This window comes from Cornus florida, unplaced genomic scaffold, assembly GCF_030987335.1.
Source record: "Cornus florida cultivar Cherokee Brave unplaced genomic scaffold, ASM3098733v1 CherokeeBrave_3.0.0_Hap2_Chr09, whole genome shotgun sequence".
Taxonomy (NCBI): Eukaryota; Viridiplantae; Streptophyta; class Magnoliopsida; order Cornales; family Cornaceae; genus Cornus; species Cornus florida.
Window position 1 is genome coordinate 48149774 of NW_026775579.1, and position 24241 is coordinate 48174014.

Consider the following 24241-nt stretch of genomic DNA (forward strand, 5'->3'; position numbering starts at 1 on the left):
ATTGATATTGACATTGTGGATGAGGGAGTAGAACACATTGAAGTTGACTTGCAATATGAGAATACAATTTCATCTGATGGAAGTTTTCAAATAAAAAATTTAAAACACCTCATCACTCCACTTATATAAAAATCAATAGACGAGCATCATTAGGTTTCTTGGCAAACAAATACAGGAAGACCTTGAAGGATGAACTTAAATGGAAAAGAAGTGTGATAAAGAAGATAATCTTAAGGGGTTTGGATGTTAATATTTCAAAATATAATGTTTGTAGGACAAAAAAGAAGGCTAACTTGCACATTGAGGGGGACCACTTTAAGAAATTCGCAAGGGCTAGAGACTACAACCACCTTATTCTAAACACCAACCTTGGTAGCATTGATGTGGTCATTGTTAATAGACCGGCACTATATGACCATGCAAGGTTTGAAAGATTATTTATTTGCTTTGAATTCTGGAAACATTAATAAATATGAAAACTTAGAAATACCACCTCAATTCAATTGTGGGTGGCAAGTGGCGTAGCACAGAGGGACAAGTGGGGGCAACTGTTCCCACTGAACTTTTAATTTTTTAAAATTTTATATAGAAAAGTTTTTATATTTGTATTGTTCCCTTCTAATATTTGACAGCTCACATATTCCCCCCACAAAACTTTTAATTTTTTAAAATTTTATATGAAAAAGTTTTTATATTTGTATTGTTTCCAATATAATCATGACACAATTCTAAATATATATAATATATCTATCAATTTATTCTTTTCTAGAAAATATGATATTTTTTTTCACTTTCCCAAAATATTATATTTTTTACCATTTTCCCAAAATATTATATTCTTTACCGCTTTCCCAAAAAAAAAAAAAATCATTTCATCAAGATATTCCACCACACTTTTGACTTTACTACACTTTTGACTTTACTACAAACAAATGGATTATTTTCATCATATCTTCATCTTCAATATTTTCCACAATCCAAACATAGCAAGTGGAGCAACCATTTACCAATAGACAGAAACTCAGTCAGTCGTACTGCAGTGCGACAAACAGGCAATCTGATATATATTTTTTTATCATTTAAATTTATTATTATTCTATATTAATATTTTAATTAAAAAAAATTATTAGTTATTACTATCAAAATTATTTTAGGGCTTGTTGGTCTTTCATATTTATTTATTTATTTTTGCATATGTGATATATTAAAACAGTTAAGTAACTCTATTATTTTCTTTTTCACATAATTGAATGAACTCAATTTTGAAACAATAATGAATAATTTAAAAAATCGTTGTGAATGTATGAAGATGCAAAAATTTTCTCTCTTTATTTTGACAGAGTTTCATTACACTTGAAGAAATTTTTCTCCCCCTCTCCACTCTCTTTTCCCTCTATTTATAGGCTATTTACAGTTTCCTAGAAGATTCCTAACTAACTTCTTCCATTGGGCTCATCCTCGAGGCTTTTACCATAATGGGCCTGATCATCTTCAGGGGCTTTCAGCTTCACTTTTCAGCATTGGGCCTGCCTTATGAAAGCTTGGTTCGGGCCCAGGTCAATTACTAGGCCCATTCTTCATCATGTGAGTTGGATCCGGCCCATGCCGCCTTTGGTGTCCTCAACTGCCCCTATAATCACTCCCTCATTAATTAGGGTGTGATTATTTACTGAACTAATGATGACTTGACGGCTAATGATGACTTGACGGCTCTAGCAATCACGTGGGGCATCGAGCGGTCGGCCTCGGAATCAATGTTTTTGAAATTTGAATTTCTTTAACTTCCTGACGTCTCGGTTGATGGGACCACTTTCTCTATATATACCGTTCCTTCACACCTACAGTCTTCCTTGTCGTACCTATCATATCTCACTGTCAATCCATTCACAATCCAGTCTCTGCAAGCAAATTGAATCTTCTCTGGTCAAACCAAATCTTCTCCGGCGAATCCTGTGAAAGGTTCTTCAACTTCAGTTTCCTTGCAACATCCTTTGCAGCTCTCCATCCTCTCAAGGTTAGTTTCACTTCTTTTTTCTTCTTTAAATCTTTGCATATTTCCCTAAGGATCGTAGATGTTCTTACCATGCCTATAGATTTGGATGTTCTTTGCCATGAAACTCCATCTCCCTTCTGATATTCATCTTAAGGAATGCCCTAAAAATGTAAATATTAAAACTGGTGCTGGCCTTCTTTCCGGTGAAACCTTGTTTTCCCTTCACCATCTCAACATTATTAGATTCCCTCTACACCCTTTCTTCTGTTATGTGTTCAATAGGCTAAATCTTTCTCCTCTCCAAGTTAACCCCAATTTTCTTAGGGTTCTATCCATTCTGTTACTTCTGAACTGTAACGGAGGCCTAGATCTTGACTTAGTTGACCTTCTCCTTTGTTACAAGGTCAGTAAGATCAGGTTGGAGGACATATATTACCACTTTTACCCTATTGAGAAGAGATCCATCTGTACGGACAAACTTAAGTTTGAGAAAGGGTGGAAGAAGGGCATTGTTGTGGTTTGGGGGGCTTAGTTCGCTCCGGCTGCCAAGGACTACCCTATCCCGAACGTATTTGGCGAATGCTCCGTGTCCTCTTACAAGAAATTCAAAACCCATAAAACGGACTGCCCTTGTGAAACTTGCATCCCTCGCTTCTATTCGTTTCTTTGCAATTCTTTGGGTATCCCGCAAGATAATGAACTCAGTTTCAACATTTGCAGGGATAGGTTCATTTATCTAAAGGACCACGTTCTGAACGACATCCCTTCTTGTTCGGAATTCCTCACGTCCGAGAATCTTAGAGATATTTCACTCCTCGGCACCACCATGAGTCAGCTTCGGATTACTTCCTTTAGCAGGAAGAAGGATCCTCCCAGGGTCGTTGCTGCTTCCGGAACTTCTTCTTCACCAGCATCGGCATCTTTATCTACCACCACCTCTAGCACCACTTCGAACGTGGTGACTGTCAGCCCTATCATCACCGTTCCACCTGCCAACTCGAACGTTGTTCCTCAAGTTCGGAATATCTCTGCCCCCACTGCATTCGTTCAGGATAAGGATCGAGGAAAAAGGCCTCAGCCTGAGAGTGAAGGCAGCCTTGATGATGTTCCTCTAGCAAGGAGGATTCGAACTTCTGGGCCGGGCTTGCCTATTCCTCCTCAGGTCAGACCAACTGCTCCTTTTGGGTTCGGCACAGCCACCGCTTCCCCCTCTGGAGAGGCTTCATGGACCCTCAGATTTGTCCGAGCTGATGGCTCGGTAGTGAGGCCGAGCGAAACCATGTTCAGAGAAGGCCCAACCGCCATGGCCTATTACAAGAACATGTGGTCTCCCAAAGACATTGAGGTTGCCAAATCTTTATCTCAAAAGGAAGTCTTCAGCCGCTTTCCTCTGGCTGTTATGGAGGTAATTCCCTACCCTCCTCCTATTGCATTTAAAAATGTCTTCATATTACAATTCCTCTAGACATACGTTCGGCTTAATTAGTACTCATGTATGGTTTTCCAGACTCTGTTTGGCATGATGGCCATGCAAAAACATGTTATGGCTGCTAATGCCAAGGCGCGCAAGTTCGCCAACAACCTTGACGCAGCCACCAAGGAGAATAATATCATTGGCACCAAGAATGCTGAATTGATGGTGCAGCTGATCAAGGCTGAAAATGAAAGGGATAGTCTGAAAAAGGAAGCGGACTCCCTTCCATATGAGAGGGACGCTCTTCAAATTGAGAAGAGCGTCTGGCAGATTGAATGCGAAGCGTTTAAGGCTGAAGGAGACAATCTTCAGCGCTTGTTTCATGATGAATAGGCAGAGCGCATGGCTTTTGAGAAGAGGGCTCTGGATGAGCGTAATGCTTTGCTTGGCGTCATCGGCAAGGTTAACGGCGAAGTAATGGCTATGCAAGGTCGTTTCTCCAGGATCGGTGCCCTCAGGTATACTGAGGGGTACATAGAGGGTTACAATGAACGTCTTCCGACTGAGGGTCAGTCCAATTCCAGTCCAGATGATGTTGATAAGGAGCTGGAGATCAACCCTCCTGGAATTTAGGCTGACCCAGATCCTTCTCCTGCCGAAAAAATCTTTGACGAGTGTCAAGACACAGCTGCTTCTGGGCCTATTCCTACCCCTCTGGCTATCCAACCTCTGGATGTTCCTCCCTTGTCCACTGTGGTTCCCCCTCCACCAACTGCTAAGGGTGGAACCCAACAGGATGGAGCAATCATCCAACTTAACTCTCCCCTCCAAGAAGAGAGTACAGTTGACATTGAGCGCTGCCAAGAAGCTGAGGGCAACTGACTAACATTCTGCAAATATTTCTTTTCCTTCTGCATTGTATTCACTTCATTTGACCAAGATATGTAAATGTAAACTGGTTATGAATTCAATGAAATGAATGATTTTTGACCAATTTTTGTCTCATAGTGCTTTCATCATTTCATTGCTGTCTCCGAACATCATTTGTTGCCATTTTTTTATTTATTGCTGACCAAGATATGTGCCTAGCGCTCGGCTGAATGCCACTTGCCATTTGGCTTTCTATTTTTAGCAAGTATTTGGCGTTCGGCTCATAGTGCTAGCTGCCACTTGCTTTGCTTAAGTGCCTAGCGCTTGGCTAGAATGCCACTTGCCACTTGGCTCTTTTTTTTATTATTATTTTTTTTAGCTAGTGTTTGACGTTTGGCTCATAGTGCCAGCTGCCACTTACTTTGCTTAAGTGCCTGGGGCTCGGTTAGAATGCCATTTGCCACTTGGCTTTTTTTTTTTTTAATTATTATTATTTTTATGTTTTAGCAAGTGTTTGGCGTTCAGCTCATAGTGCCAGCTGCTACTTACTTTGCTTAAGTGCCTGGCGCTCGGCTAGAATGCCATTTTCCACTTGGCTCTCTCTTATTTTATTTATTTATTTATTTTTTATTTTTTTAGCAAATGTTTGGCATTCGGCTCATAGTGCTAACTGCCACTTACTTTACTTAGTAAGAATAGTGCTAATCAAAAAAAAAATTAACAAAACAAACTTTTTTCATGAATCTTGAAAATTTTGTACACTTATGAATCACGCAAGTCAGAACGAACATTGCTCGGAATAAAATTCTACTTCTACTGGTAGTACCTTTTCAGAGATGTGGCATTCCATGGTTTATTGACCAATCTTCCAGCCATGGTTTCTAAAACATATGCCCCATTTTCTATAACTTCTGCAACTCTATACGGTCCTTCCCATGGTGACACCATTTTCTTGATAATTCTAACTTTTCTTTTCAGAACCAAATCACCAGGTGCAAAGTCCCTATGCCTCACCTTTTTGTTGTAATTGTTCATAAGCTTCTGCTAGTATGACGCGAGCCTTATTGCTGCTGCATTCCTTTTCTCTTCAAATAGGTTGAGGTTGAATTTCAACATGTGATCATTCTACTCTTGATTCCACGCTAAGCTCCGAACAGTGGGAACTTGGTGCTCAATCGGTATTACTGCCTCAGTACTGTATGCCATGGCGAATGGGTTCTCTCCAGTCGGTCATCTCGGAGTTGTTCTATATGCCCAGGACATTCGGGAGTTCATTCAACCATTTCCCCTTTCCTTCTCCGAGCTTCTTCTTTATGCAAACAAAGATCATTTTGTTCGTGATCTCAGCCTGACCATTTGCCTGTGGATGGCTGACTGCTGCTAACTTTTGATTGATTCCATACTTCTCCAGCAACTCCCTCACTTGCTTGCTATCAAGATTAGTCCCATTGTCCATAATGATTGACCTCGGTACACCAAATCGACAGATGATATTTACTCCAAATGAAGCGTCTCACATGGGTCTGAGTCACACTGGGATACGGTTCGGCCTCCACCCATTTAGTAAAGTAGTTTGTTGCAAGCAGAACGTACTTATTTTGTGATCTGGCGGTCAGTAACGGACCAACCACATCCATCCCCATTGCGCGAAAGGCCATAGTTTGGCCATTACGTGTAAGTCTTCTGGTGATTGGTGGATCAGTGATCTAAACCTTTGGCACTTATCGCACCTTCTCGAGAATTCCTCCGCGTCTCACGACATGTTTGGCTAAAAATACCCCTGTGTCATCGTTTTGTGTGCAAGAGACCTTCCCTTTAAATGATTACCACAAACTCCGTCATAGATAGTTCGCAATATCTTCCGAGCCGCTGCAGGGGTAACACATTTTAAGTAAGGTCCTAAATAAGCTCTCCTGTACAGCTGATTATGCACTATGGCGTATTTTGCAGCATTCGATCTGATCCTTCTTGCCTCATCCATCTGTTCGGGCAAAACACCATCTCGTATATACGCCATAATTGGATCTATCCAGCTCGGCTCATATGGTATGACATTCACTTGCCAGAGATCTGAGCTCGATGGTTCCTCAAGGATAAATGACTGGCATAATACACCAACCAGAATCACCTTTGCCAATGTTTCGCCTGAACTAAACGCACTGCAAGCCAGTCGATCGGCATCTTCGTTATACTCCCTCGGCAATTGAATGAATTTGATCTAATTAAAACTTCTTGCCTCGCGCATAACAATTAAACAGTATGCCTCCATTGTTTCATCCTTGATTCTATACTCCCCAGTTACTTGCCGAACGATCAACTGTGAATCACTGAAAGCGATTAAGCTTTTGACTTTTAGCTCATTGGCCAACTTCAACCCAGCCAGCAGCGCTTCATACTCTGCTTCATTATTGGTTACCCTGAACTCAAGTTTGATCGCTTGGCTCAGCGTAGTGCCTTTTGGTGTTTGTAACTTGATCCCAATTCCTGCCCCCATTTGATTTGAAGAGCCGTCAACGAAGAGCTTCCACGAAGATTCTTCAGGACTCATCCATATCACACTCCAGTAAGAAATCAGCCACAGCTTGCCCTTTGATGGCTGTTCGGGGTTCATACGTTATGTCAAAAGAACTTAGCTCTATTGCCCATTTCGTCATTTGTAATACCCTTAATTTTAAAAAGGATATTCCTGGTATTTAATGGTATTTAATTTATTATTTAAGTGCATTTTATTTGATTATGTGTCATTATATTTTTTATTAGGTGCTTAATAGTTTTATTTTATGGTGATTTAATTTATTTCTTTTGTGATGATTTAATTTATTTAAATGATATTTATTTTTAGTTATTTGATTAGATTACTTGTTAGTGTTTTAATTATTTAAGTGGCATTAATGGTTTAAGTGTAATTGGTTTAATTATTCTATGTGTGCCTTATTTTATGTGTGTCTTATTGGGTTTACTAATTATTATTTTGTTCAATTAGATTATTTGTTAAGTATTTAATGGTGAATAGGGTAATTAGGTAAATACATCTAACTAGGGTTTTAATTACAGTATAAATTAGGGTTTTATATTATAACCGTCGTAGGTTTCTACGTTAATTGGATGGGCCGGTTAGGATTGTGAGTTGGACTTAAATGAACCTAGGTTTTAGGAAAACTCTATAAGTATAAGGTAGACGTCTGTGTAGGGTTTTTTTAAACAAAGCACACGTTTTGTGGAAGTGGAGAAGGAAAAACGCAGTTTTTCACATTCTGCCAAGGTTTGATCAAAGCTTCGATCCTGCTTCGTCCGTAATCCGATCGAGCTAAATTTTGGAGGAGAAGTGCACGACTCAGTGATGCACAATCTGAACGGTGGAGATCAGAGTTTGACCTCGGGAACAGTGATTCGTACTTGTGAACAATAACTGGGTCGCATAGGTTTTTTCCATTCTGGCCAGATTTCATCAAACATCCGATCCTGCTTCGCCCGTGGTCCGATCGAGCTGAATTTTGGAGGAAAGGTTCAAGACTCAGTGACGCACAATCTGTACGGTGAAGATCAGAGTTTGACCTCGGGAACAGTGATTCGTACTCGTTAATAGTAACTGGGTCGCACGGGTTTTTTTTTCCATTCTGCCCAGATTTCATCAAACATCCGATACCGCTTGGTCCGTGGTCTGATCGAGCTGAAATTTGGAGGATAGGTTTATGACTCAGCGTCGCACAATTTGAACGGTGAAGATCAGATTTTGAGTTTGGGAATAGTGTTTCGTACCCGTAAACAGTAACCGGTTTTGGAACTCGCCGGGATTTTTTAAGAAGACGACGTTGAAACTTTGAACAAAAGTTTCTGAGGCAAGATTCTATCCTTACTCTTTCCCTTAGGCTTCATACTCTTTGCACTCTTAAATGATTTCAGGATTAATGAAGATTAAACCAAACTAAAATGATATCTGTTTTGCTATGAAACTGGTAGTTACAGTAGTGTTGTATGCTTGTTCAACCTAGACTAAACATGTTTGTGGATGCATTGTGGTTCTGTCGTTCACGTTTTTCCTTACCACTGCTAGTATAAATTATTGGAAGGATGGGTCTAGATGATAGCTATCTTAATTTCTGTAATAGCAACTGTTGGAACTTAAATACTAGGAGGATTTGAGTTTAACACTAGATCGGTTTTGTGGAACACTATAATTTGAGCATGTCTACATACATACTGTGAATATTGTTTTGATGCTTACATTATCACAGTTAGTATCAACTGTGGAGGTTAGGATTTTGTGATACATACCCTACATATCTGTATGTCATTTGTAAGGTGTTAAATGGAAGTTTTAATTAATTCTGACTTTATATCAGACTAAAGGGAACAACTTAAATTGGGCATGTATATGTTGTTGTTGTGACCCTGTTTATCAATGCTTATTTTATCACTGCTAACATTGAATGTTGGATGTTGGAATTTAGTTGATATATACTTGATTTATTGGTATTATTGACTACTGGAGGATTGGAAAGTAGGCACCGGTATGGGACGATGGCATACTAAGGATGGGTTTGGTTTTTAAAACAATACCATTACCCACTTACTTGGAATAAGGATGGGATTAACTAAAAGTTAAGTCCCGTGGATTTGTATTGTTATGGCAACTACTTGTTGAGCGGCAATACCAGGGATTTTGGATGGATTTTATATATGTACTGTTATGGTGCCTCGGTATGAGCTTGAGCCTCAGGACCGATGGCTAGGGAGCGTATATGCATCGGGATGTGTAGCTGGCTACGATGGTTGGAGGTGTACCCTGTTTAGGTATAGGTACATATGCCCACTTCGTGTGCGTTTTAGCATGTTACCTCTATTCAGGTTAAGACCGGCCTGTAATCCAGTGAGAGTCCTTTAGTGTGACTATATATATATTTACGGACTATTAGCTATTGTTGAATTGTTTAGGATATACATGCGTATCGGGCCTCTGTTTGGATTGTAGTAGCATAGAACTTGCGCGTGGGCCTGACCCACTTCTATTTTTCAGGTACACGACAGTTCCAGGCTTAGACGTGTTCATGCTGAGCAGAGGTCTCTATTCACTCTTCCGACGATATAGGGCTCTCTCTATAGTTTTATTTCTGGACGTTTATTACAGTTGTGCTATCTTCCGTTTGGATGTTTAATAGGGTTCCACTAGAGATGGATTCCTAAGTTGTAAACTGATGGAGTTTTGGAGTTTGGGTTTGATGGATTTTAATAATTATAATATTTTGCGGATTCTATTTGTAGTTCCTTCCAGCTTTAATTTCATTTCTTAATTTATTTTGTATTCCGTGTTCATTATAAAATATTAATTGTTTAATATTCCCTCGGGTTTGGGCCTGGGCCTGATCAACCCGTGTCTCGGATCCGAGGGGTGTCACATCATTCGTTCGGACAAATCGAGCTTATGTAAGATCACCCTTATGGGAAATGTGGTCATAATGACTATAGGATAGGACTCGAAGTAATGCTCAAGCTTCCTCTTTGCATTTACCAAGGATAAGATTACTCGTTCGGCCTTTGAATACCTTCTCTCTGGCTCGATCAACGTTTTACTTACATAGAAAACCGGGAATTGCTTACCCTCTGCACATTATATCAGTACACCACTGGTTGCAATGTTAGAAACTCCAAGGTACAAGAAAAGCTTTTCACCTGGTTCTGGGGCATTCAAGACTGATGGGTTCCGCATATATTCTTTCAACTTGGTCAGTGCTTGTCTCTGTTCGTCCCCCCAGGACTGTTTTCTGTGACTCCTGATTGTATCAAAGAATGGCTTGCATCGGTCGGATAACTTAGAGATGAATCGACTCAGTGCCGCTATGCGTCCGGTGAGAGCTTGGACTTCCTTGACAGTGCTTGGTTCTGCATTTTTTAGTAAAGCTTCCGCTTGGGCTGGGCTGACCTCAATCCCTCTGTTATTGACCACGTGGCCAAAGAATTGCCCGGATCCCACGCCAAACAAGCACTTAGTTGGATTAAGCCTCATTCCATAGCTTCGTAGTATGCCGAACACCTCCACAAATACTTTAAGTGATGGTCCTTCTGTTTGCTTTTTATCACCATGTCGTCAATGTAAGCCTCTACCATCTTGCCCATTTGATCCTTAAAAATCTTGCTAACCAACCTTTGGTACGTAGCTCCGGCATTCTTCAATCCGAACGGCATGACCTTGTAGCAACAGATCCCTCGTTTAGTGACAAAAGAGGTCTTTTCCTCATCGCTTGGGTCCATTGGGATTTGATTATAGCCTAAATAAGCATCCAGAAAGGTCAGTCGTTCATACCCAGTTGTTGCGTCCACCATTTGATCAATCTTTGGAAGTGGAAAACTATCCTTCGGGCAGGCTTTATTTAGATTGGTGAAATCAATGCAAACTCTCCATTTTTCATTCTTCTTTTGCATTGCAACCACGTTCGACAACCAGATCGGGTACTGTACTTCTCTGATGAACCCAGCCTCTAACAATCGATTAACTTCATTTGCAATGATCTGGTTGGGCTCCGGGGCAAACTTTCTCTGCTTCTGCCTCACAGGCTTGACGCTCGGATCTATATTAAGGGAATGACAAGAGACAGAGGGGTCGATCCCCGGCATGTCCGAATGGCTACAAGCGAATACATCTGCGTTCTGGGAAAGGAAATTAATCAACTGGTGTTTTTCTTCCTCGGCAAGCCCTGAACCTACCTTTGTGGTTTGGTCTGGCCTCAAATAATCAATTTGAACTTCAACTAGGGGTTCCTCGGTTAGCACCGGAAGCTCCTCCTCCTCCCCGTTCGTGTTGGGGGGAGGTTTCTTTAATTGCTATTGTGTGCTAACAGATCGGATGGGAGCTTTTCCCTTTCCTGCGGCTTTTAGAATCACTGAGTAATATTCCTTTGCTGCAACCTAATCCCCATGGATGTCAATCACCTTGCTCCCGTCCGGACTCAGGCATCTCATCACCTGGTGCAGGGTCGATGGAACCCCCTGTACCCTATGAATCCACCCTCTCCCCATCAACAGATTGTAAGAGGGATGGATCTCCACCACCACAAAGCTTTCGACAAGTTCCCTTTCAGCTGCCCGGACCAGTAATTCTACTATGCCGATCGGTTCAACTCGTTTTCCGTCAAATCCCAACAATGGATTCCCAGTACATTTGAGCTCCTCTTGCTTGATTTCCAACCGATCAAAGGTAACTTTAGGCATGATATTGGCACTGCTCCGTGGATCAATTAGCACCCTTTGTACCAAACACTCTGCCACTGTCAAACTAACGACCAGAGGGTCTTCATGAGGAATCTGAACTCGCATCAGGTCTATTTTATCGAATCTTATCTACTTTGATGCGCTCTGCTGGTGTAGAGTGTTGACACTGCCTATTTTCCTCTTCATTTATGCTTGGCGAAGACGCGTTCGGAGCAATTCTTCAGATTCTTTAGTCCGTTCAGGCCGACCATGAATTGCATTTATAATCTGAACGGGTTGAGCGTTATGGTGGTTTGGCTTTTGATTTCTTTTGACTTGCTCAATTGGTCGATTCTGCTATTGTGCTGGCCCTTGAACATATCCTGCAAACTCTCTCCTGGTAATCAACATCTTCACTTGCCTCCTTAGGTTACTACATTTATTAGTCTGGTGACCAAAATCACTATGAAAAGCACAATGTTTAAATTGATCTCTCTGTTTGAGAGGTTGCCTGATTGGTAAGGGAGGGCGAAACTTATTTTTGTTTTCTTGGTATAGCATTGCCAGCGTAACCTTGAGTGGAGTAATCAACTCATCCTCTCTGGGCCTCTTCTCTGCCTTCCAGGAGGTCTGTCGCTGTGACGGAGCTTGTTTTTGCCGAATCTTGGCTTTGGACTTCTTTTCTGTGGAGATAATAGATTTCTTCTTAGCGTTAGCTGCTTCTTCTTCTTCCAAACGCACGAAACCGTCAGCTCGCTCGTTCAGTTCGTCCATGGTCTGTGTTGTGTTCACCACCAGGTTTGTGTGGAATAGTGTTCCACGAGTCATTGCTAATTTGAACGCTTGAACTACTGTGAAAGGATGACACTCTATCACCATGCTCTTGGTTAGGTTAAACTTGGTAAGAAAGGCTTGGAGATGCTCATCCTCATGCTACTTCATAGCGAACAGACTAGAGATATCTTTTGCCGGGCGCTTATTCCCATAGTACTGGCTTATGAACCGATCACACAAACTACAGAAAACTGTCCACTGAGCCCCTCGGCAGGTTCTTGAACTAGTTGAACGCCGGTCCAACTAAGCTTGTAAGAAAACACTTACACATCAAGGGATCATTCTCCGTGTTCAGTGCCATCTTCAACTGAATGTGATATACATGATCAATCAGATCGGTTGTTCCTTCGAACAGAATGAAAACAGGTATGGAAAACTTCCTCGAGCTCGGAGCATTCAGGATCTCGTTAGTAAACGGCGAATCAACCGTCCGTGCTGCCGAACGTAGGGCCTCATTCTCTCTTTGAAACCTTGTGACGATTCTTTGATCTGTAGGTTTTCTTTCTGAGCTCCTATAATCATATGTGGCCATTGAAGGCCGATAAGGTGGATCGAACGACCTTTCCTTAGTGAACTCTTTTTGCCACAGCAGTCTTGTGATAATCAAACTCCATATCCTGTTCGCGATTATGCCTTTCCTGATACAGATTGAAAGCTGTAGCTTCTTCCCGCTTGGTCTGCTCACAATGTGGATCTAGATGTATAGATCCTTCTCGATCTTCAACTCGACGAACATTTGGCGGTAAATTCTCCATCCTGACCTCCTCGCGGTGAAGATCCACGTGGTTATCTCCCTCTTGCTCACTTTGATGTGCTTCATCAGGCTGCACACCTCTTTCGCCCACCGGAGGCGGTCGCGGTGCAACCGGAACTTCTCGGCACTCCATTCCAGCTCTCAATTCTGCATTTTCTTTTCTCGGAGCTTCGATCATGCTCATTAGTTCATCAAGCTTCATCTGCTGGCCATTCTCCACTGGATTCGAACTCTCTCATCCGATCATCATTCCGGATCGTAGCAAAGTCATTAACCGCAAATTTCTGATCAGATCTGAACTTCGCTAATGTGAACGCATTAGATCTGGATTAAAGCTTAGCTGAATTTCGACCGTGATTGGCCGGATCTAAATTACTCCGGCAATGAACTCACCAAATTCAGCAAACTCAATAAATCTCTACTGCACAACTCACCAAAACAAGCACAAATCAAAACTATGTAAATCGAACGCCAACCTCTCAAAATCAACTGGAATCGAGATTCGGCCAGATAAATCACGATTTCACCGATCTTAATTCAGCCTTCAGCGATCAAGCTTTGTCTTCACAAACTACACTGGATCGAATCAATCTGAATCAAACATCAATCAATCCTTATCGAGTTCCCACAGACGGCGCCATCGAAGATGCAAGAATTTTCTTTCTCTATCTTGACAGAGTTTCATTACACTTCAAGAAATTTTCCTCCCCATCTCCACTATCTTTTTCCTCTATTTATAGGCTATTTACAGTTTCTTAGAAGATTCCTAACTAACTTCTTCCATTAGGCTCATCCTCGAGGCTTTTACCATAATGGGCCTGATCATCTTCAGGGGCTTTCAGCTTCACTCTTCAGCATTGGGCCTGCCTTATGAAAGCTTGGTTCGAGCCCAGGTCAATTACCAGGCCCATTCTTCATCATGTGAATTGGATCCGGCCCATGCCGCCTTTGGTATCCTCAATGTACTGAATAGAAATATTATGAATTAATATTTTAATTTTTACATATGCTGTTTTGGTTCAAATTATATATATATATATATATATATATATATATATATATAAAAATATACATACATATATTATTACTATTAAATATTGCCCCCACAGAAGAAAATTTCTGGCTACGCCATTGTGGGTGGCACTCTCAAGATCTAACCCATTTTGAATATACATCTCAACCCTAATTCCAAAACCAATTTTATCCTGAATATGCACCTCAATTCCAAAATTCACTTTATCCCCCACACACAGGACAATTCCAAAATCCATCTTAGCAACCCCATAGACACCTCAATTCCAAAATCCATCTCATCAACCTTTTCAATCATAGCCACTCTTATGGAAAAAGGTTTAAATTGGTCCGAAGAAGAAGATATAGCATTGTGCAAAGCATGGATCATGATTGGTGAAGATCCAATGATGGGTACAAATTAAAATAAGATTGCATTGTGGCAATGAATCCACACTCACTGAAGTAAAAAGAACACACACGGTTCTGATGAACCATTTTTCACACTTCCAACTTGAAGTAAACAAATTTTCAGGATACTACAAAAATGTCCATGATATTTCAACCAGTGGCTACAATTAGAAAGTTTTGGTAAGTTTTTTTACTTTATGCATTTTTTAAAAAATCTTAATTTTAATCCAAATTATTAATTTCAATTTTTGTTTATTTTTTTATAGATGGATACTATGTGAGAGAGCTCTATAAACTTTTTTTTTTTTTAAAAATACAAATTTAAATACGAGCACTGTTGGAATGTTCTTCAGGATACGTAAATATGACATATACATTGCAACACTTATAAAAATCCAACTAGATAAGCAAGGAAGTGATGTGTTGATATAAATATTAATGAGCTTGGAAATTGGTCCAAATCGACTACAACAAAACTAGGTTCATCAACTTCTGCAGTATCAACTCCACCTTCAGTAAACCTTGGAGATGACAACCCACCGGCCGGTACTGAAGATTCGAATATGTCACGCCTCGAGGGACGAAAAGCAGGGAAGATTAGTAAAAAGAAAATGACATCTATTGAAATAGAAATTCTTAGACAATTGGAAGCTATAACAAAACAAAGTGTTGTGTTTGGTGAAGTAAGTGTGGAAAGATAGCGATCCAGACTTCAACTTTCCATAGTGAGACAACGAATTAAGCAGCTGGAGATAGAATTAGGGCTGCAAATGAGTCGAGTCGAGCTTTGCCTTGTTTGGGCTCGGCTCGCTAGTGCTAGAAGGGTGCTCGGGCTCAAGCGAGCCTGGTCAAGCTAAGCTTAAGCTCGGCTCGCGAGAATTTTGGCGAGCTCAGGCTCGGCTCGGCTCGAGCTCGCATAGGTATCAAACAAAAGAAAAGAAAAGAAAAGAAAAATTCAAAAGTTTCAAATCTATATAGAGATGGAAGAAAATCTTGTCCTCTACTTTATGGACCTCCGATCTCCGATCATCTTCCTTAAGAAGTTAACAATAATAATGATTCCATCAACGCTAAAATGGGACTGAGAGACATGAGGGACATCTCTATTGGAAATCAGCTGTCGGAGATAGAGAAATAGAGATATCTCTGTTGAAGAATAATTGTTTGTGAGCAAAAGAGAAGGCAATGCTAAGTTGAAATGGATTATGGGTGTCGTTGAGGCGGTATATAATTAGGGTTTTCCTATCCAGTTCTGTATCTACAGAATACAATATATATATTTGTTAAAGAATCCAACGCTATGATGGGTTAATAGGTTAAATGGAGCTGGGCTTAATTGAATGTATGGGAGTTTGGGCTTACAATGAGTAAAATGGTTGCACTTATGAAAGATGTGTGAGTTTGGGTTAATTTCATATGGAATGGGCTTAAACAATTGCAAAAAGTTTTTATTTTTATTTTTAAAATGAGCCTTTCTAAACGAGCCTAATGAGCTGAGCCTAGCATTGCTCAAGCTTGGCTCGTTTACTAAACGAGCCTAAAAAATGTGCTCAAGCTCAGCTCATTTACTTCACGAACGAGCCGAGCCCGAGTTAATCATGAACTACTCGGTTCATTTGAAGCCCTAGATAAAATCAAATTTGGAAAAAGAACGGACTAAATAGTTGGAAATAAAAACGAGAGAAATGATGGCTGAATTGGAGTTTGAAAAAAATATAGTGCATCCAGATCTATCGAATGATCCAATAGAGGCATCAAAAACATGGATCATTCAACAACAAAATGCAATCTTAAATAAACTAAATTAAGAGGGTGGTCATATGTAATTTATTTTATTTGTGAAAAAAAAAATTTAATTCCTTTTTATATTTTTTTATTTTATCTTGAGAAAATATGTAATGTCTTTTTATTTATGCAACCCTCAAATTTGTTAAAAAAAAATTGTTCAATTCAAATATAAAATAGTTTTCAAGTGGTTGGAAAAATAGATGTTGAAGAAAACGCAAACAAACAAAAAAATAAATATATTCTTAAATTTTTTTACTCAAAATGTTAAATAGATTAAAAATATAAAAAATTAATAAAATAATAAATACTAGTTAACTCATATCGTGGCTATCCGCTAGCAATACACTGTGGCTAACCACGTCAACACAATTATTGCCTTAACTCCATATTTGTGGTTTTTCACTTTAAATTAAAATTTTCATATATGACATCAAAAATAATAAAAAAAAATGTAAATACTAAGTATGGGTGGACCGTGAACCCTTTTGAATATCTTTTTAGTTGTTCTTTATAACTCTTTCATTAATTATCATATTTAAAAAGGGTAAAGTGCAAAAAACCTTCCTGAACTTTCAGGCATTTGCACAAAACCCCCCTGATTTAACAAGTGCCCCCTGAACTATTAAAAAGTTGCAGTTGAGGACAATAGTGAAATTTCTGGTACCCGAAAAAAAAAGATTACTAAATTATCCTTTAACGAAACTAAGTAGTTTTGGTACTTTATAAACTTATGTTGCTGATGTGTCAAAACAAAATTTCAATAACCAATAAGAATTTAACAAATCATCATTTTATCACAAAACAACACCCCACACTTTGCATGGAACACCTATTCCCCACCTCATTTTAGTACTCCTTCCATTCTCATGGCTGCCACCAACCCTCTCCCACAAATTCTTCTTCCTCAATCACCTCCATCGTTCACAGCCCCCCAACCCCCTTCCCCTCTCCATTTTCCTTCTTCTCACAACACCCTGCTAACTCAAGAACCAAACCATGAAAGCGACAAAAATGGGTTTTGCCGTAACTTTTCTCTCTCTAACCTTAATCTCTCTCCTCGCCGTCACGGCGCCAATGATGGCTCAGGCTTTTGATTTTGCACTTCCAATCGCACCTTCAACACATTGATTGACTACGTGTCTCACTGAACACCACCCATCTCTCGACCATTAAAACCCTCTTCGGCGTCAAGAGACGCCGCACCCTCTTTGGTTTGAACAAACTCCCTCTCTCCACCTTACCCAACCAGTCCATTATAGCGAAGAAAACGATCAAATTCTCTACCTTGTCTTTGCACCAACCGGTAGTTGATTTACATGGTGGTCGCCAACAACAGCTTGGACCACATCACGAGGGATGTATTCTCGGTGCTGCTGATGTATCAGTAGATCTAGAACAGGAATGAGATTGCTAATCAGAACTTGATCGAAGTTAACAAAGAAATCTGGATTTCTGGATTTCTATGATGAAACGAGAAGGAGATGGAGGCAATTGTTCCAAACAAAGATGGCTATTTGGTCAGGATAGGATTTGAACTTTCGAAAACTGATTTGGGGTTCAATTTGGGAAAAAAAAAAGTATCATCAATTTGGAAATTTTGTTTTATGTTCTCCACATTCACATTCAATTATTCTAAACAGAGATGGCGATTTGGTAGGGATAGGATTTCAACATTGGACGATTGATTGTGTTCAATTTGGTGATCTCTTCAATTTGGAAAAAAAGAAAGAAAAGGAAAGTATCATCAAATTCGAAAATTTTGTTTTATTTATACATATAACAGTTCTGCTTTCCACAAACAAAAACCAAAGGACTAGAGTGAGGACTCAAATCCAGACTCCATAAATCCGAATCTTGATAGATGATCTCACGCCAATTCTTACATTCGGTCACCTTAACTAAGGAAGTCCTGCAAGGCCATTCTCTTGACTTGTAATAAGGTAGCAAGGGTAGCTTTGTCATTTTAAAATTACAGCCTATACATATGATGATTACACGCCTATTTAGCCAGAGGAGCCTAACGGAACTTTGCCAATGGGTAATTTTTGCAACAATTTTAATAGTTTAAGGGATTAACTGTCAAAATAAAAGTTCAGGCAGTTTTGAGAGAGAGAGAGAGTAAAGTTCAGGCATTTTTTTTTGTACTTTACCCTATTTAAAATAAAAATAAATTTTGAATTCTTTTTTCCTTTTTTTTTTCCGCATAAATTTGAATGTTCAACATGCCCCGTCTTTTCCCTCTCTCGTTTTCAAAACAAAACCTTTTCTTCCCATCAAATCTCTCTCCAATGAACCCTGAAAATCTACTCCAACAACCCCTCGCCACCCAGAAGTGCACCGTTGGCTGTCCGATCCTCGACCGCTTCCTCGGCGGCGGCGTCCCCTGCAACTCCGTCACGGAGCTCGTCTCCGAGAGCAGTTGCGGCAAAACCCAACTCTGCCTTCAACTCCTCATCTCCGCTCAGCTCCCCATCTCCCTGGGCGGCCTCGCCGCCTCTTCTCTCTACATCCACTCCGAATTCCCCTTCCCCTCTCGCCGCCTCCAACAACTCTCCCACTCCTTCCGCTCCTCACACCCCAACGTTTTCGGATCTTACGATCCCTGTGATCGCATATTAGTTCAGGCAGTACATTCCGCAGACCAACTGTTCGACGTATTGCAACGGGTCGATCCACTTCTCGCCAATACACCAAATCGCTTGCCCGTTAAGTTGATCGTGATTGATTCAATTGCTGCGCTATTTCGCTCTGAATTTGAGAACACCCCGTGTGATCTTAAGCGCCGTTCTTCACTGTTTTTCAAGATTTCGGGCAAGTTGAAGTCGCAGGCAAAGAGGTTTGGTCTTGCAGTTGTGCTTACAAACCAGGTGGTTGATTTAGTGGTATCACCTGAGGGAATGAATGAGCTAAAGGTTGGGAATTTGGGCTGTTTGTATTCGTCGGGGAGACGGGTTTGTCCTGCTTTGGGGCTATCGTGGTCCAATTGTGTGAATTCAAGATTGTTCTTGTCGAGAAATGAGGAGAAAGTCCGCGAGGACACTGGTCTGGTTGATGTGGGTGGTAGTGATTTTGTCAATAGACGAACAAAGCGGCAGCTTCATGTTGTTTTTGCGCCCCATTTGCCTGATTCGTCTTGCGAGTTTCTGATTGTGAGAGAGGGAGTTTTTGGAGTTGAAAGATAACGATTGGTTAAAGAGCTGAGATGGATCAGATGGTTTAGAAATGGATGTTTTTGAGTTTAATTTTACTTATTTAAGTGGGAAACTTGAAAAATGAGCAGCACAACTTCTTCCCTTGAATTCTGTTTGAGGTAAGTTTCCTATGAACAAACATCGGAGACTGGTATTTTTCGTATTGATATAGGATGATACTTGTAATTTCCCATAAATTGTATTTAGAAAGCGAAACATTTTTGCATACTCATAACTGTGTTGAGTAGTGGAGACCTTGGTTAATGTCTGGTTGAGTCAGAATGCTGCTCAAGTATTTAGTGAAGTATAGTGCTTTTTCTTTGACTATGGCTCATGAAATGCAATGAATAGGAAGTCAGCAAACAACTGCAAATAAAATAAGTTGTTTATGAACAACTCGGCATTACTTGATAAGATCTCACTTCGTGGTCTTTTTTTAAGTGAACGATCCAGAAACAACCCAAGTCCAAACAATCATTTACTCAGCTTATTTTCTTTAATAGGTGTTTGAGAATGGGCTTTGTTTAGGCTTGTAACAAGTGGTTTTTTCCCCTCATCAATCTTGACTTTGAGCTCGGTCTAGGTTTGAACTTGAGATTGGCCTATAGAGCCAAAATAGAGCTTGAACCCCCTTTCCTCTGAAAAAAAAAAATAATAATAAAAAAATAAATAAAATAAAGGAATATAATCTCGAACACTTTTAACTTAGTCAACAAGCTTGAGCAAGCCCAAACAAGTATATGATCGGCTCAGACCAGCCTTGATGGCAGTCCTGTCAACTCATTTGTAAATTATGAACCTTTTGCCATCTTATTGTTTCCCTAAATATGTACAATCATTTCTGTATTTTATAAATTAAAAGTCTGCATTTCAAAATATAAGGAGTTTTGTTGACCTCCTCTCGTGGTTAGAATAGTGGAAGTAGGATTGAACTTCAATTGCCTAAATCGATCAAATGAGCTCGAATAAGCATTATAAACCATGAGTTTTAGCTGCTTTTCTAGCTAATTTGTTTATTTCATATTGCAAATTATAGTGTGTATGTACTTTAAAAAAAAGTAGTAATAAGTTTTTACATACATTTTTTTTTAACAGGAAAGAACCAAATGCATACAAAAGCTGCAGTTGTAGGTTGACCATATATGCAAGCATTTCTTATTTGGTGAAAATTTGTACATTACTCGTTAGACATGGGATAACGGAATGGTGGGCAGTCAGCTGGTATAAGGAACTGAGAGCTTCTTTTGGTAAATGCATCAGATGCTGACGAGCAAGCTTTCAGCTGTGCTGGGTTCTGAAGGTGATAGGAAGGTTATTGCCAGCTAACATCGAAGTGGATGATACGGGGACGGTGAGAATTGAGAACTTGGAACTACTCATTCCTTTGGATTGGTCACTGATTGTTATGATTATCCATTTGGATTAGAATCATTTGGGAGAGGAAGGGGAGCTTCGGAGAGAAAGTTGGAGGATGTTTTGGCTTGGGTGCTGATAAAAGAAGAATTGACAAGACCCGTTGAGACATTTGAGAGATAACAGAGGAAGAGAAGGACAATGAAAGAGAACCCAGTCTCTTTTAAAGGCTTGAGGTTTGTAAAATGCTTGATGATGAAGGGAGAGGAGGGAGTGGATGGAATAGGGGCTAGGCCAGAAAGGAGAGGGGGTATAGTACTGTTGTTGACTGTTCACATCATGTCACGGAATGCCCGGGGGTGGACGGAAAAAGGGGAGGCAGAAGTCAAGGAATACAAGGATCCATGGTTGGTTGGCTTCCTCATACAGGAGAGTGAACCGCATTAGGAAAGTGATTATTGATGAAAAAGGAATTGAATACAGAGAGTTTGCAATGGAGATAGAAGCAGGTAGGGATGTGAAGTGGCTATTGGTTAGAGTTGGTAAAATTGTTAATCCTCTCGAGAGTTCTACCAAACCAGTGTGATTATTCACTTTCCTTCATTTTATCCCTTCATTTTTTTTTTTTTTTTGAAAAAAAAAAAAAAAAAAAAAAAAAAAAAAAAATTTATAGTGACTACCACCCTCGAATTTTATAGTGACTGACCATGAGAGTGTCGTTGATGTTTGTTAACGCCATTAGTGTCGAATATTGATTGTGCATAATAAATTACAGAGACAATGAATTTCATTTCTACTTTTCACCTTGTATGTGTCATGCTCTGCTCTATATGTTTAGTGGGGAATTTTAAATTTTAATGGTGTTTTTTATAGGGAGAGTTTAGTTGGGGAGGCACTCTTGAGTGATCATAACTCTACTCACTACCCGTCTTAGAAATTAAAAGATGCAAGCAAAATTAACGATGGAAAAAAGACCCAAAGGCAACAGCAAAACTTTCTGAAAGATACAGAGGTGTCGTGACAATGGGATGTCGGATACTTAAAATTATTTTGATTGGTTACGAAACTTTATATTGGAAAATTTGTAGGAGGGATAATTGAGGCCAAAAACTACAAAATAGAAGTTGATGAATAAATATTTCTCTTAAAAATGGATAATTTTTATGTATTATAACTAACTACAAGAGATAAAGATCTTACGAACTCAACATGGATATTAAAAAAAATAAAAATAATTGTTGTGGTTTTGTGGAGTCTGATTAGGTGGAAGATTTTTAGGAAGATTTAATATATGGAAACTTAAAGAGTACTGAATTTTAGGAAAAATTCAGTTTCCTAATCTGTTAAGGAAAATTTAGTTTCCTAATCTGATTTGACTTTCTTATTGGTTTATGGAAAATTCAGTTTCCTGATCTGATTTAATTTTCTTATTGGTTTTGGATTTTACAAAAGACAAGTTCTTGTAGGATAAGTTTGGGACTCTATAAATAGGGGTAAAAATTAGAGATAAATTTGTGCCAATACAAGAGAGAGCAATTGAGAGAGATTGAGAGAGAATTCTCCTTGTAATTCTTTATCATTTTCATAATAAATTTGTTCGATGTGCTCCATAGATGTAGCCCTAAGATTTGGGTGAACCATATATATCTTGTGTTCTTGTGTGTGATTTTTTTATTCTTCGTGATTGCTTGTTTATTCCTTAAACAATGTTGTTTATTTTGCGTTTCCGCTACAACAACTGGTATCAAATCCAGTTGATTGTGTAGTGCAATTCTAACAACTGGTATCAGAGTCTTTGGTTGAGAACCTAGGGCATAGAAGGTGTTTGACGAAATTCCGAAAGTTTTTTGATCAGATCTGTCCGTTTGAGTGGGAGTAATGGCATCAGAAGATAAGACATTCACATCAATGATGGAGAAGTTCGATGGCACAAACTTCAGTTTCTGGAAGATGCAAATTGAAGACCTCTTGTTTCAGAAAAATCTGTATCAACCTTTGAGAGAGAAGCCAGAGGATACAAAGGATGCAAAATGGGAATTACTTGATAGGAAGGCTCTTGGCATCGTTAGATTGACGTTGTCAAAGTCAGTTGCCTTCAATATCAAGAACGAGAAGATGACGAAGTCTCTCATGGCAGCCCTTTCTAATATGTATGAACAGCCTTCTGCAGCGAACAAGGTGCACTTGATTAATAAGTTGTTCAACATGAAGATGGTCGAACGTGGTAAGTTCAACGAACATCTAAATACGTTTAACGAGATAGTTGGGCAATTAGAGTCTGTTGATATCGACTTCAAAGACGAGGTCCGAGCACTGCTAATTCTTGGGCAGTTACCTGAGAGTTGGAGTGGCACAGTTACAGTGATCAGTAGCTCCGCAGGAAAGACTAAGTTGAAGTTTGATGAAGTTGTGAACATGATTTTGACTGAAGAAATTAGAAAGCAAACAACAGGGGTTTCCACCAGTGGTTCGGCGTTGAATGTTAAAAGCAGAGGCAAGGGTTCAAACAAGAAGAAGGGCAACAGTAATAAAACCAGAGGCAGATCCAAGTCAAGGAATGGAAGGACACAGTCTCAAAATTTTAAGAATTCCATATATCTTAGTGATGTTGAGTGTTGGAATTGTGGAAAAAATGGACATTACCGTGTTGATTGCAAACTTCCAAAGAAGGGAACCGAAAGAAAAACTGAAGCAAACTTTGTCTCAGAAGAATCAGATGATGCATTGATATGCTCTTTGGAGAGCAAGGCGGAGTCATGGGTTTTAGATTTTGGCGCATCGTTTCATGGCACCTCAAACAAATAGCTATTTAATAGCTATGAACTGAGTAACCTTGGTAAGGTGTATCTTGGTGATGATCAGCCTTGCAACGTCGTTGGCAAAGGTGAAGTGCAAATCAAGTTGAATGGGTTAGCTTGGAAGTTGAAGGATGTGAGACATATCCCTGACTTGAGGAAGAATCTGATTTCGGTGGGACATTTGTCAGATGAAGGTTTTGTTACAACCTTTAATGGAGACTCGTGGAAAGTTTCCAGAGGCGCTATGACTATTATTTGGCACTCTCTACACAACTACCAGTGCTTGTGGGTCTATAGCAGTTGCAGAAAACAGAGAAGATCACAACCTTTGGCACCAAAGACTAGGTCACATGAGTGAAAGGGGGCTCAAGATTATGCACTCAAAGGGGAAATTACCAGGCATACGGGCAATTGATATTGACTTCTGTGAGAGTTGCGTGATGGCCAAGCAGAAGAGGGTCAGTTTCAAGAAGAGTGGCAGAGATCTCAGAAAGGAGAAACTTGAGTTAGTTCACACAGATGTTTGGGGGCCAACCACTGTTTCATCCATTGGCGGAAAATCCTACTTCGTGACTTTCATTGATGATCACACGAGGAAGGTATGGGTTTATTTTTTGAAGCACAAATCTGAGGTATTTG

At 39.8% G+C, this 24241-nt stretch overlaps 2 protein-coding genes across 2 annotated transcripts; one reads left to right on the plus strand and one right to left on the minus strand.

The window, feature by feature from the left end:
• Positions 1 to 11180: 11180 nt before the first annotated feature.
• On the minus strand, positions 11181 to 11588 carry LOC132272579 (uncharacterized). The gene has a single exon (XM_059773699.1). The coding sequence runs from the start codon at positions 11586 to 11588 to the stop codon at positions 11181 to 11183; it is 408 nt and encodes a 135-aa protein (XP_059629682.1).
• Positions 11589 to 18237: 6649 nt separating this feature from the next.
• On the plus strand, positions 18238 to 21607 carry LOC132273840 (DNA repair protein XRCC3 homolog). Its single transcript, XM_059774921.1, has 2 exons — positions 18238 to 19570; positions 20547 to 21607. The coding sequence occupies exon 1, from the start codon at positions 18474 to 18476 to the stop codon at positions 19440 to 19442; it is 969 nt and encodes a 322-aa protein (XP_059630904.1). The 5' UTR covers positions 18238 to 18473; the 3' UTR covers positions 19443 to 19570; positions 20547 to 21607.
• Positions 21608 to 24241: the final 2634 nt, after the last annotated feature.